The sequence below is a fragment of the Nycticebus coucang genome, chromosome 1 (assembly GCF_027406575.1).
Source record: "Nycticebus coucang isolate mNycCou1 chromosome 1, mNycCou1.pri, whole genome shotgun sequence".
In the NCBI taxonomy this organism is placed as follows: Eukaryota; Metazoa; Chordata; class Mammalia; order Primates; family Lorisidae; genus Nycticebus; species Nycticebus coucang.
The window spans coordinates 164,381,943-164,401,323 of NC_069780.1; the positions used below are offsets into that span (position 1 = coordinate 164,381,943).

A 19,381-nucleotide genomic window follows, 5' to 3' on the forward strand; every position below is an offset into this window, starting at 1 on the left:
AAAGAAGAAGTGTCATTAATTTGGCAGTTTGTACAATACTTTGGACAAGATGCATGCTTGAGGGGTTTTATGTCTGAGACAGCCCAGATTTTGGAGGAGCATAACCGTGCATGCTGTTCAAGAACATACAGTCTGTCCTGTTTTCCAGCTGAAGTATTTTTCCTGTTGATGTGTTGTCCTTCGTGCTACTTGGGCTGTCCTTTAGGATAACGAGAGAGGAACCATGTTTCGTTATTTTTTTTCTGTAGTTGTACATGTATGTGAGATCCATGCCATGATATTTTATGAGATCAGCCATGATTTCAGTACCCAGAGAGAAATACTGTTAATGAGATATGTTTTTTATGCCTATACATTTAATTAGTAAGGTTCATACTGCTTAATAGAGGGCATATAATTTTCAGGGTGTTACCTTTATGTCTATATTATGGTATGAAAAATATCATCTTTTTCTGCCTCAGTTCATAAGAGCCTCTCTATGTTACGGGTATTAAATCTGTCATGTTGGCTCGGCACCTATAGCTCAAGTGGCTAAGGCACCAGGCACATACACTAGAGCTGGTGGGTTCGAATCCAGCCCGGGCCTGCCAGAACAACAATGACAACTACAACCCCAAAATAGCTGAGTGTTGTGGCAGGCGCCTGTAGTCCCAACTGCTTGGGAGGCTGAGGCAAGAGAATCGCTTAAGCCCAAGAGTTAGAGGTTGCCGGGAGCTGGCATGCCACGGCATTCTACCCAGGGGTATAGCTTGAGGCTCTGTTTCCTCCCCCCCCTTCCCCCCCCAAAAAATAAATCTGTCATGTTTGCTGCAGATATTTTTCTGAGTCTGTAATTTTTTTAGGTGTGATTTTTTGTTTTTACACCGTAAATTTTTATTTTTATATAATAGAATCTCTTGCTATTTTTCTTTAGGAGTTTTTGTTTTTGCTATCATGTTTGATTTAAATCTTCCATCCATCTGGAATTATTTTGTAGCAAACTGAGGAATCTAACTTAATTTTATTCCAGATTTTTTAAACTCCCAGGAGTCTGCAAGAGAGCCAGTTTGGTATTGTCTGATTATTTCAGTAGGCATCCATAGTTCTTGTCGGAGAAGCCACTTGAAGGTGACAGCATTAGATGAAAGGCAAATCTAGAGACTCTAGGCGACTCAATTTAGTGTACTGTTTTTAAATATATTGATAGCATTTTTAACAATCATGGGTCTGATCATGATTAGAATAATACTTTTGGGGTAAGAAAGTAGAAAAGCAAATTAGGTAATATAAGAAAGGGAGGTTGATGTATCAGCAGCTCTTTGAGGATCTACTGTGTACAGGAGACACTCTGAAGTGGTAGTACATATACAGCTGTCCTCCAGAGGATCTGGGCTCATTTGACAGTTTGCTACTAAATAAAAGTGTGAACAAACCAGATTTTCTCCAGATCTGAAGATGCTTTGAAAAGCATACAGAAGAAGCACAATTTTACACACACACACACAAAATAGTTTGTAGTTATCAAGGGCAAGCGTGCACACACAAAAGGTCTTCTTGGGACTTTTAGCATCTAAGTTTCTTAAAGTAACCTGAAAATTTGGATTGTTCTGATACAGAGTAAGTAATATGGATCCTATAAAAAAAGCTGAGAAGACTCCTATCACCTGATGTTCTAAGGAAGAAAGAGTTATGGTAGTTAAGGGTAAAGCTGCATTAGCTTAAAAAAATGAACAAGCAAAACTTTGATTAAATTCCTCCCCTATCTAAAAAGTTTTGAGTTTCTAGAAAACAAGTTCACAGTTGTCCCCAGATGTCTGTTTTAGCTGTAAAGAAATGCAGATGGCTGTTCCTGGGAGCTTAGAGGAAGCTTCCATGTATGCCCTGAAGAAAAGGAAGGGAACACAGTGGCTTTAAAAAAAAAAATCCTTTCATTTGTAATTATGGCTACTGTCTTTAGCTTGAAATATTGGATATGACTTGTGTTTCGAAGAGTAGCCCACTGCTGTTGAAATAAAATGTATTATGTGGTTTTTCAAGGAGAGAAGCGTTTTTAAAATGAGTGTTGCCTTAGTAAAGTACTCCCACGTTTCATAAGTTTTAAGTTACTCCATGGTGACATCTTTAATCATTTGAAAGAAGGACCACAGTGTTGGAAGCCTCTTGCTCTTTTCTGTTACACTGGCACCTTGAACTTTTTCTCTCCTGGCGCTAAGTCAACTTATCTCTCGTTAATCTGCACTTTTCTTTTTTTACAAATAGCTTTGCACTTAAAACTTACAAAGTGTCCTCTGGTGCTCTTACATAACTGTGTCACCACTGACTTTGTTGTACAGTTTAGAGTGTATATCTACATGTTCTGGGTCCTGTACAGTTCTAAACATTGTATAGAAATTCAGCGTAGAACACTATGTTCAGCAAATTTTAGTTAGATCTATTTTTAAGAATTTATTTTTAAGTTTCAAGGCTACTTTGTTTTGGTTCTGCTATTCTTGTTTGACATATTCAGCTGTCCTAGCCCTGTATGCTCCTGCAGTTTTGTGCTTACCTCGATTTTTTTTAATTGGTCCCTGACCTTCAGGGGAACAACCAAGATAGAAACGAGCCAAGAAAGACGCATCTCTGGATTTCTTCTAACTCACCTTCACTCTACTGTCGTGTGAGGAGGAAACATGCAAAACAGCCTAAGTCTCTGCCCCTTAAAGCCTACATTTCATAGCATGGAACATGCTCAGACTTTATTTTCCATCAATCTAAAATTTTCAACAATTTACTCATCTTTTATAAGTAGGGAGACCAGATGATTTCCATGGATACGTTGCTCTTTCTGTGACCTTTTATTCTAGTGTCCCAGTTTTTCTCTAGGAGATGCCCAAACCCTTGAACATGAGTTTCCCCTTTGTGTTCTGTCATGCAGGTTCCCAGCCCGCTGTTCTTCCAAATTACTTTCTCAGATGTTGACATCAGTCTCACTAGTGGTTTTTCCTCAGTCTTTGCTGCAAACTCTGCTTTTTTTGACCCAGATGACAACCGCTTGCTTTTGTCCCAGTGATCCTGTCTTCCTCCGTTTCCTTCTGCATCCAGATCATTCCCTCTCTGGATTCTTGCTGGTGTCTCTGGTTCCTTGAAAGCGGAACTGTCTGCCAGCAGCCCCCTAGGATGAGCTTCCCTGGCTTTGTGTCCGTGAGCTCTCGCCCTGTCTTCACCTGCACGCGGGGAGCTCCCCTGAGGCCCCTCCATGCTCTCCTTGACACTGTATCACCCACAGCCTGTCTCCTGCAACTCTTCACAGTAGTTCTTGTCCCTTTTGCCTTTCTTGCTTCTTTCTGGACCAGAAAACTTTTTTTTTTTTTTTTTGAGACAGGTTGTTGTGCAGGCAAGAGTGCTGTGATGTCACAGCTCACAGCAACTTCAAACTCTTGGGCTCAAGTGATCCTCTTGCCTTAGCCTCCCAAGCAGCTGGTACTACAGGTGTGCTCCACAACGCCTGGCTGGTTTTTCTATTATAAATAGAGACAAGGTCTCTTGCTCAGGCTGATCTTGAACTCATGAGCTGAAGCCAACGAGGGTGCTAGGATTATAGGCAGCAGTCACCGCTCCCGGCTTAGACTAGAAACTCAAGAGACTATCAGTTTCTCTTTCTTGTTAAAACCAATCTTTCATTTTTTGATTCAGGCATTTCTTTGAAATGTCCGTCACACTTTTTCCTTTCTTTTTCCATATCCTTATGCCAGCCAGAATTTCTCCTAACTGATCACCCATCTCAATCTCCTCCACATCACGGCTGAGCTAACCTTCCTGACACCCTTCTTACATCCTGCTCCCTCTGCACAGTAACCACTGCCTTCGCAACTCAGTGCCTGCGACAGCCTTGCTTATTTAATGATGTGTGTAACCATCAGTAACTTGTAGCATCCCCGCAGTCAGCAACATTCCCAGCTCAAGGGGCTCTGACACTGGGAGATAAGTGAGAAGGCTGCGGAGAAAACATCTGGAAACCTTTACCTAAACAAGCTTTCTATATTTTGTCATTTTCTTAGGCCCAACGTATAGTCATATACAGGAAACTCTTTTTCTTCTCTCTCATGTTGCCTACTCGTAGGAACCTGATCAGATGACACTAGAGCAGTGGTTCTCAACCTTCCTAATGCCGCGAACCTCTAATACAGTCCAAAGGGGTCATGACCCACAGGTTGAGAACCGCTGCACTAGAATGTCGTGGGAATCCATTGCTGTTTGTATTAGAAAATGTGTGATGGGTGTAAAAGAGCCAACTGATGTTTTTCTGAAAGTTGCCTGATTTACCACTGGGAACTGACTAATTGAATACATACCTATATTCTCTTTTTTTCAGTAATAGATTTGAGAGTTTACTTTTAAATCACAATGATTTATTTTTGATCAAAAAGGAATAGAGTTTAAAAATAGTTGATCAGTGGAATTGCAGTATTTTACTTACTTTACCAAGTTTTGTCTCTCTCTTTTTTTTTAAAGCATTAATTCCAGCTGCTCCAGAAATCTTGAATTTGTCTGCTGATTTCTCAACATCTACAATACACGTACAGTGGAATGACCAGGGTTCTGTTTTTCCACGACATTCAAATGTCATCTGGGAAATTAAAGTCCTACGTAAAAAGAGTATGGAGCTTGTAAAATTAGTAAGTTTTGAACAGAAACAGAATTTTCTTCTTATGAAATTAAATTGAACTTAGTAAAGCATCATAAGAATAGAGAAGCAAGAATCCAATGTACTTAATTCTGATTTGACAACAACTGATGCTGGTACATGGTGGGGGGAGGAGAGCTGGGGGAGGCGAGAGAGGGAAGGAGGGAGGGGGCGTGGGGCCATGGTGCGTGACACACCTTTTTGGGGGATGGGACACTATTAATAGAGGGACTTCACCCAGCAAACACAAGCAGTATAACCTGGCTATACCCCCAATGCTTCCCCAACAATAAAAAAAATAAAATAAATAATAAAATCATTTTTGAGGTGTTATGAGTGAACTTTCAGATTATTCAGGAAGGAGATCAGGTATCTTTCAGGGTTCGTGAAAAACATATGTATATCATGACATTGCTGTGTACCCCATAAATGTGTACAATTATTGAATGTCAGTTAAAAAATTCTATAAACCAATTGGTATGATTCACAAATCACTTTTTAATTATTAAAAATCACGTATAGCCATTATAGAAGGTTTAGGAAATTAAGGGAGGAATCCATAATTCTACGCCTTGAACAGTGTTATTTTTGTGTATTCCTGCATAAGATTTTTAATAATGCATATTTTTAATAATGCATAAATGGAGTAAAATTGTACATTTAGTGTAGTTTATCTTTGTCTAATATGTCACATAAAACAAATGTTTTGAGACATACTGAGTCGTAATAATTGTTGAGAAATCTTGTATAAATTTGTAAGCTTAAGTTTATCAGAATCTGAAATAACATTCTTGTAATTAGCAATTCTTCCTCTGTCTTACATTTTTAATCCCATTTATGAATAGTTTCCTTAGGATTTCCATTTAGTTTGCTCCTAGCGTTAAGAGGTAATAAGGATTAGCTGTGAGCAGTTTGATGGCTGACACTGTGGGAAAGCCCCCATGTGGGCTTTTACTCTTTCCTCCTGGATGGATTTGGAATATGCTTAGTTATAGATTTAAGAGTTAGAAGACCATCTCATGGTTTTATAGTTTATTCACCTAAGTACATAGATAAGATAGCAAAGATAATAAATAAGATTATTCTGTGTTTCACAGTTACTGTCTTATTTTTTCTTTTTGACAGCCTGCGCATGTCATTCTTAAAATAGTCACAGTCATAATTGTATAGTAGGTATTGTATCCAGTGTTTTCACTTTTCCTGACTTTGTTCTGCAAATAATTCTTAATTCTTTTTATCCATGCAACTGTCCCAGGAGAAAGATGCTATTGTTACTATCCCCATTTTACAGAGTCATAGGAAGGTATTAAGGGGTGGAGCCAGGTTTCAAACCCAGGAAGTTTGTTTCAGAATCTGTGCTCTTAACTACTCTTAAATCTCGATGATTTATTTTTGATCAAGAAGGAATAGTGTTTAAAAATAGTTGATTAATGAAATTGTAATATGAGGAATCATTACTTATTTTACCAAATTTTCTTTTTTTAAGCATTAATTCCAGATGTTCCAGAAATCTTAAATTTTGTATTTAAAATAAGTAATTTTATAATAACTATAATTTATATTTTATAATAAGTTTATATTTTTTCATCTGAAATGCCCTGCCCTTCCTTTTCACCTATCCCTGTATTTCAAGAGCCAGGTCAAATCCTACTCCTTATTCTAAAGCCATCCTAATTACTTCAGCCTGAAATACTCTTGTTTTCTCTTGATTTTAATGGCAGTTTTGTCAATCTAATTTGCAGTTAGATTTGATATAGCTCTACCATTGTTGCCTTAAAACTGTTACTTGTGTAAAACTGTATTGCCCAACTTTGCATTATAGCTGAATATTTTGTATTTCGGATTACCACTCACTGGCCTACAGTGACTTTTCTCATTTGTAAAGTGGTGATAATGTCTGCTCAGGGGTCCCCAAAATAAAGAGTATGGTATCTGTAAAGTTGCTAAACAAATATTATTGGTCATTACTTCTTTGGGGGGAGAGGGAATAGCATTTTTTATTTCTAAAGTAACTTGAAGAGGCACTAACTAGAGAACCCTAGAATAAGAGAGACACTGAAATGGGAGTGAAGTCAGTCATAAATGAAAGTAACTATTATTCTAAACCCCTGTCATTCCACAAGCTGTGCTAATAATGACAAGGTAGTAATTCCCTACCTTTGAAAAAAATCTTTGTATGAAGAAGTAATTGTAAGAGGAAATGAAAATAGAGAAAAACCAAATTAAAATAAAAGGATCCATAATAAAATGTGATATTTTTATGTATAATAAAATAAAATAGTATTTAAGTTGGAACTGTATAATCAGTCATTTTGTGACAGGTTATAATGCTGTCATTTTGTATTAAAAAAAATCAAGAGCCCTGTGCATTTGTGTTTCATTTGCAAGGCGGTTGTCTGCCTGCAGTCTCTCTGGTTTGAGGATGGCACTCCTCATTCTCAGCTCTTCCTGAAATCCTTTAATCCAGAGGTATTCTGTTTTACTTTTCTAGAACATAAATCTTCATTCTGCTGTGGCTAACAAAGATAGTCTTTTGGTAACACAGACCGTGGGAGGGGATCTTCAGATCTTCCTACTGTCAGACAATTCTCAGGCCATCTTGCTGTCTGGAGCCAGCCACCCCCCGCATATGCAGGGGAACCTGGCGCAGCCATTTGCTGAGCCCTTTGGCATTTCTGTAATAGAAACCAGGTGTTCTCCTGGCTTTTCCAGCGGAGGCTTAAGATTCAGCTTTCTCAGAGCTTCTAAGTCATTAACTATCATCCACCCTCTTTCCAGCTTTCAAAATTTTTGTGATGGTTTTTCCTCTCCTGTATTTTGTCCTTGTGCAGCTATGCCTTAAACAAAATTTATTTACTTTTCTGTTCGAATAATTTTAGGAGCTAAGAGTGAAGGAAGTAAATTTTGTTCAAAATCTTTTGTCTTTAATTAGAAGTCCCAAGTTATCTTTTAACAGAGCCACAATATTTGATTAAAATCATGCCCATTTCTTATGATGAGATTAGTATTTTATATTATTATAAGTTGCATATGTAAAAACAAATTTTAAAATACAGAATGCTTATATAAAGACAAGTCTAGATTAAAATGATTTGTTGAAATGTTGCTTTTCTCCTTGATGTGGTCAGCTCTTGGAGGTACAAACCCATTAATTATTTTTTCTCTATGAACAGTGGAGATGATTAGGCATTGGTAACAGACTGAGCATCCCTAATCTGAAAATTCAAAATCCAGAATGCTTCAGAATTTGAAACTTTTTGAATACCAACATGGTGCTCAATGGAGATACTCAATGGGGCATTTAGGATTTTAGACTTTTGGATCAGAGGTGCTTAATTGATAAGTTATAATGCAAATATTCCAAAATTCAAAAAGAATGTGAAATCTGAAGCCCTTTTGGTCCCAAGTATTTGAAATAACAGTTACTCAACTTGTGTTTTCTTTATGCACTGTATTGAATGTTTTGATGATTAGCAGTATCTTACATGATTAAACGTTAAGACATAAAATTGAAGAAATAAACATTAATGAATTATGATTATTGTTACTCCGATGCTTCTTTTCATAGAAAAACTGGGGTAGTTTTACAAAACGACAAACCTCTAACTTAGCTGGTGATTGTCTGCAATTGTTTTTAATCCTAAAGGCAAGCAGAGTCTGTCACTACTTGGAATTATAATTGGTGTTTGTGTTTATTTGTAGGTGACCTACAACACAACTCTGAATGGTAAAGATGCTGTTCATCACTGGAGTTGGGTCTCAGACATGCCCTTGGAGTGTGCCATTCATTATGTGGGAATTAGATGCTATGTTGACAGTCTGCTTTTCTCTGGTCCCAAAGAGTGGAGTGACATGAGCCCAGTGAAGAACATTTCTTGTAAGCTTATATTTAAAGAAATTTTATTTCAAATGCTTGAAAACAAGGTTTAATGTAAGCTTTCACTTCTTAGAACCCCAGTCAGCTGCATGAGGGTCACCTGGGGACCTTCCAAGCCTGCCATGCCTGGAGATTTTGATTCAGGGAGTCTGAGATAGGTTTTAGGAATATGTATTTTTAAAGAACTTGCTAAGTGATTGGATAAACACCATCTTTGAAAATCAGTGTGGTAGGCATTGAAGAGCAATTAAAAATTGTGTATTAGGTGATCATGAGATCAAATATACATTTAAAAAGTTGCCAATTTCTGTCCTGCAGAGCAGATACCGCAAGGCTGCAGTTATTGCAGGGAACATGAGGACCTGCAGACACACCAGAAATTATCTGTACATTAAATAAAATTCATACATAGGCAGAATGTGTTGGCAGTATGGGATGTCGGGAAAGGCCCAGCAGGTTGTCGACAATAAAATGAAGTCCTGGGCAGTGCCTGTGGCTCAGTGAGTAGGGGGTCGACCCTGCATACCAAGGGTGGTGGATTCAAACCTGGCCCCAGCCAAAGTGCAACAAAAAATAGCTGGGCATTGTGGCGGGTGCCTGTGGTCCCAGCTCCTCGGGAGGCTGAGGCAAGAGAAGTACAGTGGTGCAATCATAGCTCCCTACAGTCTCAAACTCCTGGCCTCAAGTGATCTGCCTTTCACTGCCTCCCAAGTAGTTGGGACTACAGGCATGTGCTGCTACTGTACCTGGATAATCTTTTTATTTTTTGTAGAAACTGGGTCTTGCTCTGTTGCCCAGGCTGGTCTCAAATTTCTGGCCTTCAGTCATCCTTCCATCTTGGCCTCCTAAAGTGCTGGGATTGCAGGCATGTGCCCCTGCGCCTTACCAAAAACTAGTTTTTAGGCTGTATAGTACTTGAACAAATATGTAGGCTGAGGGAAAGTATAGGATGAAAGGAATGGAGTTTTTAGTGAGTGATTTGTTTTGGTGAACCCACTGAATTTAAACCTTTAGACTTCTCAGTAACCAGCACAGAGACAGTGACCTGTTACCTGCTTCCGCTCCCTCACCATTACCCCTTCATAAGTAAAGAAAACCACATACACTTCTTAAAAAAATGGGGGTATATATCTCATTCCTTTGAAACCTAGAGTATCTTTGGGCCACTGTTATGGCAAAGCCCCTAACAGTATGCTTTGTGGATAATGGGCCACTTTAAGAATCATCCTATGAACAAAAGTCTTAGAATAGAGACTATTTTCTATAAAAGATTTCTAAAATATTTACAATTGCTTTTGTTCTTTCTAGGGACTCCTGATTCTCAGACTAAAGTTTTCCCTCAAGACAAAGTGATCCTTGTAGGCTCAGATATAACATTTTGTTGTGTGAGTCAAGAAAAAGTGTTATCGGCACAGATTGGCAGTACATACCGTCCCCTTATCCATCTTGATGGGGAAAATGTTGCAATCAAGATCCATAATATTTCTGTTTCTGATAGTAGTGGAACAAACGTGGTTTTCATGATAGAAGATAACGTATGTGGAACAGTTGTTTTTGCAGGATGTAAGTATAAGATTCTAAAGAGCGCTATTAACTTGTTTTGAGACCCCTAGAAAACCTTAATTCTTTTTTTGGGGGGTGGGGTAATATGATTCTGCTTTATTTTCTTATTTCTTTGTCTGTTGTGTAAGTGATGTACAAAGGCACTAGGATTTTTGCTTGTTTTAAAATGAACCCAAACTTGTTTCCTACATATATGTATCTGTGTAACTTAAGTTTTATAAGGTTTGAAAGCTATAACCCAGTTGCAACCTAAGAATAGGGGGAAGGGGGAAAGGGAGGGGAGGGAGGGGGGAGGTGGGTAGAGGGAAGGGGATTGGTGGGATTACACCAGCGGTGCATCTTACAAGGGTATATGTGAAACTTGGTAAACGGTCTATAAAGCTAGTGAATGATGCCCCATGATCATATCAATGTACACAGCTATGATTTAATAAAAAAAATAAAGAAAGAAAGAAAGAAACATCCGGTGACTAGTTTAAATGGTTCTCTAACAGCTGCATTAAAGTTATTAGTATATAATGTTTTTTAATCACACATTGTTCAGGAATTATTTCATAGAAATTGATCTCTTGCCTATCAAAGTATACCTTTTTTAAGTACCTAAATAAAAAAATCATAATGATTTTATACAAAATCTTTCAATAGCAAAATGTATCTTCCCCAACTTTTAAATTAATATATTTGAGGCGAACAGCATGCCTAGAGGACATGGGTGAGAAGAACATCCGCACTCATGAACTCTCTCACCGGGGTCTGTATGTGATGTGTGCTGTATCACTTGGAGGCATCTTTATTAACATGATCACTCCCACACCCGTGAACTCTCTCACCGTGGTCTGTATGTGATGTGTGCTGTATCACTTGGAGGCATCTTTATTAACATGATCACTCCCACACCCGTGAACTCTCTCACCGTGGTCTGTATGTGATGTGTGCTGTATCACTTGGAGGCATCTTTATTAACTTGATCACTCCCACACCCGTGAACTCTCTCACCGTGGTCTGTATGTGATGTGTGCTGTATCACTTGGAGGCATCTTTATTAACATGATCACTCCCACACCCGTGAACTCTCTTACCGTGGTCTGTATGTGATGTGTGCTGTATCACTTGGAGGCATCTTTATTAACTTGATCACTCCCACACCCGTGAACTCTCTCACCGGGGTCTGTATGTGATGTGAGCTGTATCACTTGGAGGCATCTTTATTAACTTGATCACTCCCACACCCGTGAACTCTCTCACCGTGGTCTGTATGTGATGTGTGCTGTATCACTTGGAGGCATCTTTATTAACATGATCACTCCCACACCCGTCAACTCTCCCTGTGGTCTGTATGTGATGTGTGCTGTATCACTTGGAGGCATCTTTATTAACATGATCACTTCCACACCTGTGAACTTTCTCACCGTGTCCTGTATGTGATGTGTGCTGTATCATTTGGAGGCACCTTTATTAACATGATCACTCCTACAATCTGAATGTCAATGGTATTTCCAAAAGATGTTGTTGAGACTTCCTTATTCATATGGCTTGTGTTAAATGTCCACAGATAATTATGCGTTTAGCATTTCTAGATACTGATTTTAGAGTTTTGTACCTCCTTTTTTCTGTCAACTATAATGTTTTGGTGTCACTGGTGGCTTCACCTCTAGAAGTGATTCCCTTCTTCCCTGCATCCTGAATTAAAAGGCTCTGAGTTTGGTCTAAGGGTCTTAGGATAAAATAGGTGAGATGGATTAGTTGGCTTTTACAATTTTTATTGCTTGGTGAGTTTTCTTTTGTTATGATTCTCAGCTGTGATCTGGATAGCAGCTTTCAGTCACTTTTTTACTTCTGCAGTAACTTGAGATGGATGGTTTACATTCAGATACCGACATATTCCCAAGAGAATAACCAGGATTAGGTGCACATCTCAGCTTGATGGCTCTAACCTTACCCTCTTTTTCTCTTCCCAGCAGTGTATTTTTGGATTCCAGTGAAAGTTAGAGATCATGGTCAAATGTAAATTTTAGAAAATCCCATTCTTTTTTCTTGTGGGATTTTGGAAAATTACTTACAACATTTGTCACAAATGGTTCTGGAGTTTAACTTGAGAGCCAGTGTGTGCGTAGTGAAGCTGCTTCACAAGCGGTACCAAAAAGTGAGCTGTTCACTTCAAAATACAGACGGGAAAATTAAAATAAGGAGGAGAACATGCACTGTTTCCATTTCTATTATTTCAAATAGTTTTACACTCTACTATAGTACTAGAACTAAGTTACTTAATTCATAATTTACCCTTCAGTTAAACTTTTAGGGGCTGAAATACTGTTTAACATTTATCATACAGAGGAGCATCTCCCCTCAAAGGCAGCTCTTTAGAAACTTACAAGGCAGGTTACATACAGTGTGAGTTCGGGATCAAGATTTACTTACTTACTTTTCTTTATGGATTTTCTGTTAACACACTATTTATTCCTGAAAAGAATTCTAGAATTAGCTTGCTTTAGTTTTCCCCTGTGCATACACACACAATCCTGCTAGAATTTTCAATGAGATTACATTAAAGCTATCAATGAATTTAACAGATTTTTCATTCTTACAGTATCAAATCTTCTAAACCATGAACATGGTACGTTCCTCCATTTACCTGGGTCTTGGGTGTGTCTTAGTGATGTGAGGTCTTCATACCTTTTGGTAAATTTATTTCCAGTGCTTGGTGTTTTTAAAAGGGCTTGTTTTTTAAATTTCATTTTTTTATTTACTGGCATATAAAAATTTAATTGATTTATACTTCTACTTGGCTTCAGTTGATTCTTTTTTTGATTTTTAATAAAGTGACTGAAAATTTGGTCTTAGATTTGAAACAGTTTTCAAAACAAATATGTCAGTGTTAGTTTAATTATTCAATCATTAAACTTTTATATAAACACTCATTATTCCTGTTAAAGTATCATTGAAGGACTTTATTCTTATCTTTTTGGGAAGGTTTGTGAAATTTTCTTGGTTTTGGTTTACAAACTAAGGAGCGTTTTAAAAATTCAATTTAAAAAAATGTACAGAGTTTTTAACAAGTAGATAATTAAAAGAAAACCTTTTAGTTAAAATGAAACATAATTTGGATAAATAAGATAGTAGGAAATACCATTTTCTGTATAGGTTTGGTTAAACATGATTAGAGAAGCATCAGTTTCTATAATAAACAATGTCAGACCGCAGCATTTTCATTTATCACTTTAAAGGTCTCACCAAAAAATAAAATAAAATAATAAAATAAAACTTTTTTTTCTTTTGCTCTTGTCCCAGCAAAGCCAGGGAGAACAGTTTTAATAAAGAGAAGAAAACAATAAGAGAGCAATAGTCAGTTTGAATATAAGGAGATGCAAGAGTTCTTTGTAAATAATAGTCTTTATAACACATTCAAGAACTCAAAACTCGTAACATGGCTTATATTGACTTTTAATATGATTTGGTGTTTTTTCCAAATCACAATATATTTAGATGATAAATGATAATACTTTTAACCTGTAGATTTTTCTGATTTAATTTGTTGAATACAGGTTTGAGATATTTAATAGATTCTGGAATAGGATTTAAGGGAAAAAATGATAATTGATGTCTCAAGTTGCTATAGGAAGTTTTCAAAAGAGCTAAAAGTCACTTTTTGATGTATTTTAATCCATCATTTCTGGTGTAATATGAACTGACAAAACATGCTATAGAAAGAATAATACCTACATTGTTCAGAAGTAAAATGTAAACATTACATTATTTCATTTTTAAGGAAATTGTATAAAACATTAACATTTATAAAACACGTTTTTGAGAGAATATTTATGCGAATATACTTGCTTTTCTTTTCTGTTAGATCCACCTGATACTCCTCAAAACCTGAATTGCGAGACACACGACTTAAAAGAGATTCTATGTAGTTGGAATCCAGGAAGACCAACAGGATTGGTGGGCCCACGCAGTACCAGCTACACTTTGTTTGAAGGGTAATGATAACTGGGAAAGGTTGAAATGGCAAGGAGGATGAAGTACATGTTCTATCACATAGAGAAACGAACCAGATCCTTTATTTTATAAGAAACAAGTTAAACCAAATGTGATGTATGAAATTGTATATTCTAGGGTGGCACCTGTGGCTCAAAGGAGTAGGGCGCCTGCCCCATATGCCAGAGGTGGCAGGTTTAAACCCAACCCCGGCCAAAAACTGCAAAAAAAAAAAAAAAAAAATTGTGTATTCTATACATATTGCAGTTTAGCCACATATAGACTTGATTTTTGGTTTCCTCTCCTACAAAGCCCAGAAGAAAGGATCTTTAGTAAACAGAGACTGTCTCTGGGTAGCTTAGGGCTGACTGTGTTCCTCCATTTTCTATATTGCCTGCATTTTCTTTTTTGAGTATGTAAAATGCCTGAAATTAGAAATGTAAACTTTATAATAAAAATCATAAGAAATCTGCCCATTTGTTTTTATCTACAATATTTGTTGCCATTTTGCAATTATTTTTCTTTTAATTAACAGTTTTTCAGGGAAATCTGTTAGATTTAGAAGAGTTGAAGTGCCTACAAATGAAAGCTATCAGTTATTCTTTAAAATGCTTCCAAGTCAAGAAATATATAATTTTACTTTGGTTGCTCGCAATCCTCTGGGTGGATCAGAATCAACAATTTTAGTTAACATAACTGAAAAAGGTAAGCTACTACATAAACCAGTGTCTTAAAAATAACTTCAGAAGTGTTCGAAATGCCTAAGATTAATGGAAAGTGCTTCTAAGGATTATATTTTACTTATTTTATTTATAGTTACTTAATATTAATTTTGTAAATTTTATTTTAAAAGCTTTAAAATGTGTAATTTGAAGTTTTACCGAATTTAAATAAAAATTTGAATATCTCATTTACAAAGAAACTAAGTAGCTCTGTCTTGCAATGTTTGATTTCTGAAATATTTTTTTGCCCAAATTTCAAAAACTTTTATTGCAAAGTAATTATGTACATAATAGTAATTATAAAAATAAGAAATTAGAGCCTTGTAAACCCATCCCCTGGTGTTCCCCAGTGGTGTCATTCTGTGCTACTGTAGTACAGTATCAAAACCAGGGAATTGACGCTAGTGCGACACTGTGAACTATTAAAACTGCTCGGTTTTCACAAGCTTTAGTGTAAGTGTGCGATCCTCCTGTGGAGTTTATCTCGGTGTGTGTGTGAGTGTGTGACCCTCCTGTGGAGTTTATCTTGGACGGAGATGACTCTTGTAACCACCACAACTATCCAGGTACAAACCTACTCCAACACCACAAAAAACTTGCCCATGTGGGCCCTTCGGCTCCCTGCCCCCGCCACACATCCGTGTGTCTTCGTCTCTACTGCTGTGGCATTTCGAGAGTGTTATATAAATGAAATCATAGATGGTCTGTAACATTCTGAGATTGGCTTTTTTTACTTTTTTTCCTGAAGACCCATATAAGTCATTGTATATATCAGTGATTTATTCCTTTTTAGTGTTGATGATTGCCGAATTTTTACCAACCTATTAATGTGTAGGATATAGCTCAAAATAGAAATAAACTGTGGTGATTGTTTTGGCGTTCATTTCCATGGTAAATCCATGTGCATTAATTAACTCTATGCCAGGCTTTGTGGCACTTAGAGCAACGGCAGTGTCCTTTTCTTAGAGACTCACAGTCAAGAGGAGAAAGAGCTTGAACCAGGGTTATCACACAACACAGCAAGTGATTAGTAGATGATCCTGTTGGCTTATTTGTAAATATAAGTTATTCGATTGGTTTTTCCTTCCTGTAATCTTTGTTACTTCCTGATGTTTTTCCTAGGGCCACAATGGCTACATTTTTTTTTTTTTTTTTTTTGTAGAGACAGAGTTTCACTTTATTGCCCTCCAGTAGAGTGCCGTGGCGTCACACAGCTCACAGCAACCTCCAATTCCTGGGCTTAGGCAATTCTCCTGCCTCAGCCTCCCGAGTAGCTGGGACCACAGGCGCCCGCCACAACGCCCGGCTATTTTTTTGTTGCAGTTTGGCCGGGGCTGGGTTTGAACCCGTCACCCTCAGCATATGGGGCCGGCGCCCTACTCACTGAGCCACAGGCGCTGCCCCGGCTACATTTTATCCTTTTTTTTTTATTTCTTTTTTTTTTTTGTTTAGACAGAGTCTCACTGTACCGCCCTCGGGTAGAGTGCCGTGGCGTCACACGGCTCACAGCAACCTCTAACTCTTGGGCTTACGCGATTCTGTTGCCTCAGCCTCCCGAGCAGCTGGGACTACAGGCGCCCGCCACAACGCCTGGCTATTTTTTTTTTTGTTGTTGTTGCAGTTTGGCCGGGGCTGGGTTTGAACCCGCCACCCTCGGCATATGGGGCCGGCGCCCTACTCACTGAGCCACAGGCGCCGCCCTACATTTTATCCTTGAGTGGTAGTGTTTGTGTCTGTCTGCTCCCTGCCACTTCAGTCTTGTTATCAATGTGATTCTTTTCCACCACAAAGTTGATATATGCATGATCACCAACGCAATGCAACAAGCTTTGTTATACCTTTGTTCTTGCTAAGACCTCAACCTGAAATGCTCTTCTGTATTCATTTTGCCAATTTTAGTCTGATTCTTTCTTCAAAGGTCGTCTTAAATTCCATCTACATTATAAGACTTCCCTTTCCACACTTGCGTTTAAATTCCTGTAGCATTTGATTTCTGTCCTGTCCATGCTTTTAGGACTTCCCAAAAGTCTCTTACTAAATTTAAATTCCTGTAGCATTTGATTTCTGTCCTGTCCATGCTTTTAGGACTTCCCAAAAGTCTCTTACTAATTTTCTTTCTTTTTCTTGGTCATTCCTCAAGTAAATCAGAATTTCCTTAAAGGTAGAGACTGTGATCTTTTAGTACTCCCAGCACCAATTGAAAAGGCTTGAGCATAATTGGTTCTTAAAAAATGTTGGCTTGATCTTAGCAATAAAAGTGAGGTTTGTGGATTCCACAAATACAGGGTAGGGGCTCAGCACCTATTGCTCAGTGAGTAGGGCAGCAGCCATATACACTGAGGCTGCAGGTTCGAGTCCAGCCCGGGCCTGCTAAACAATGACAACTACAACAAAAAAATAGCTGGGCATTGTGGTGGGTGCCTGTAGTCTCAGCTACTAGAAGAGGCTGAGGCAAGAGAATTGCTTAAGCTCAAGAGTTTGAGCTTGTGGTTGCTGTGAGCTGTGATGCCACGGCACTCTACCAAGGGCCACATAGTAAGACCCTGTCTCTAAAAAAAATGTTCAAATACTGGGTAGGATTATTGTTGTTCAGCACTAATGATACCTTCTGGGAGGTTTTATTTTTTTCATTGTCATTTGTCATGCATGTGTACTGAAAGATAGTTTTCCTCTTTAAATAAATAATTAATCTTTAAAATTATGTTTACAGTTTATCCCCATGCTCCTACTTCGTTCAGAGTGAAAGATATTAATTCAACAGCTGTTACACTTTCTTGGCATTTACCAGGCAACTTTGCAAAGATCAATCTTTTATGTCAAATTGAAATTAGTAAAATTAATTCAGTACAAGAATTGGTAAGTAAGATTCTTCTGTAAACTTTGTGGGTATTTTGGATAAAATTGTTCTCAAAATGCATTAAGTAAATTGATATGGCTAAATTCTCAGGTTATTTATCACAGATTTACCAAGAACCAAGAAAGACATTACATGTCAATATAATAAACAGCATTACATTTATATTTGAAAAATAATGGTAATAATGGATATTATAACATGTAAATCTGACTTTACTACTCAGAATGTTCCCAGATTGAATACAGTACCTGGCACAGAGCTGGTGTTCAGTAAATTTGTGAATGAATGAGTAGTTTTTGCTGTAACCTTTAGCATTAGTTAATGGATTAATTGGCACTAGAGAACACAAGTGATTTTTAAAACTGCAAAGTGCAGCAATGGAAGCCAGTTATAATTGGTAATTATAAGTCCAAATGTGACTTTTTAATACATTTTAAGTATTTAGGTTGACTTTTATACTGTACCATCTTGTAGTTTGTGGTAAGTCTAAAATAAATGACATTGTACTTAACTATTCATTTGGAAACTTATTTCTAGAAAATCAGCCAAAACTGCAAAATACAACCTGAAAAGCTGCTTTGTAATAAATCATTAGGAACTCAGAAGCTTCTGTGAGACATGCAGATCTTCAAATTGGCTTGGAATTGCTTCATTTTAATTTTATTTATTTAGTTAAAATAAGTATTTGTTGAATATTTACTACTTGTTAAGTACCATAACAAAGGGTCTATGTGACATATTAACAAAGGTGCATAAAGGATGATGCCTACCTCTAAGAAGTTTCCAAATATCATCTGAATAATATATTTTATCTTCAGGATCACTAAATTATGTTAGGGTTTGTATCACAGTCAGCCATTGACTGGTTATCAAAATTGAATCATCCTCTGCATAATTTAATTGATCGTTAAAGTGAATATTTGGATCAAAAAAATCCTAATTTTTTTGTCATAACAGCATAATTTCACTGACTTGTCATTTATGTAAGAGTTAAAATATTGAGCAGTGCCTGTGGCTCAGTGAGTAGGGCACTGGACCCATATACCAAGGGTGTTGGGTTCCAACCTGGCCCTGGCCAAACTGCAACAAAAGAAAAGTAGCCGAGCGTTGAGGCGGGCACCTGTAGTGACAGCTACTCGGGAGGCTGAGGCAAGAGAATCACTTAAGCTCAAGAGCTGGAGGTTGCTGTGAGCTGTGACATTAAAGCACTCTACAGAGGGTGACAAAGTGAGACTGTCTCCAAAAAAAAAAAAAAAAAGAATTACAATATTATGGTGGGTGAACGGCTTTTCATGTTGTATATGCAAACTCATATGGACATTCGGTTGATTTATGTTACAATTATGAAGACTTTTTTACCAAAAAAGTGTATGTGTCTATGTGTGTATTACATAGATCTGTGTATGTGTGTATTACATAGATCTGTGTATGTGTATACACGCACACACATTTATTTGTTTCCTAACAGCGGAATGTGACAGTCAAAGGAGTAGAAAATTCAAGTTATCTTGTTGCTGTGGGCAAGTTAAATCCATATACTGTATATGCTTTTCGTATTCGCTGTTCTACAGAAACTTTCTGGAAATGGAGTAAATGGAGCAATAAAAAACAGCATTTAACCACAGAAGCCAGTAAGTTAGCCAAGTGACTTGTGGGTAATTATTACCGTGTGATTTGAAGTTTTACAACTTTTTTTTTTTTTTTTTAAAGAAAATGCTATCAAAATCTTTGGTAGTAGGGAA

At 37.4% G+C, this 19,381-nt stretch overlaps 1 protein-coding gene across 2 annotated transcripts in view; it reads left to right on the forward strand.

Moving 5' to 3' along the window:
• Nucleotides 1–19,381, forward strand: part of LIFR (LIF receptor subunit alpha) — a 121,170-nt gene that overhangs the window by 72,612 nt on the left and 29,177 nt on the right. For both annotated transcript variants that reach the window (XM_053591928.1, XM_053591918.1), the window contains 7 exons: nucleotides 4,471–4,634; nucleotides 8,345–8,519; nucleotides 9,828–10,082; nucleotides 13,933–14,062; nucleotides 14,596–14,765; nucleotides 17,493–17,638; nucleotides 19,108–19,270. In XM_053591928.1, the coding sequence (XP_053447903.1) occupies nucleotides 4,471–4,634; nucleotides 8,345–8,519; nucleotides 9,828–10,082; nucleotides 13,933–14,062; nucleotides 14,596–14,765; nucleotides 17,493–17,638; nucleotides 19,108–19,270 (1,203 nt within the window). The remainder of the gene's footprint in view (nucleotides 1–4,470; nucleotides 4,635–8,344; nucleotides 8,520–9,827; nucleotides 10,083–13,932; nucleotides 14,063–14,595; nucleotides 14,766–17,492; nucleotides 17,639–19,107; nucleotides 19,271–19,381) is intronic.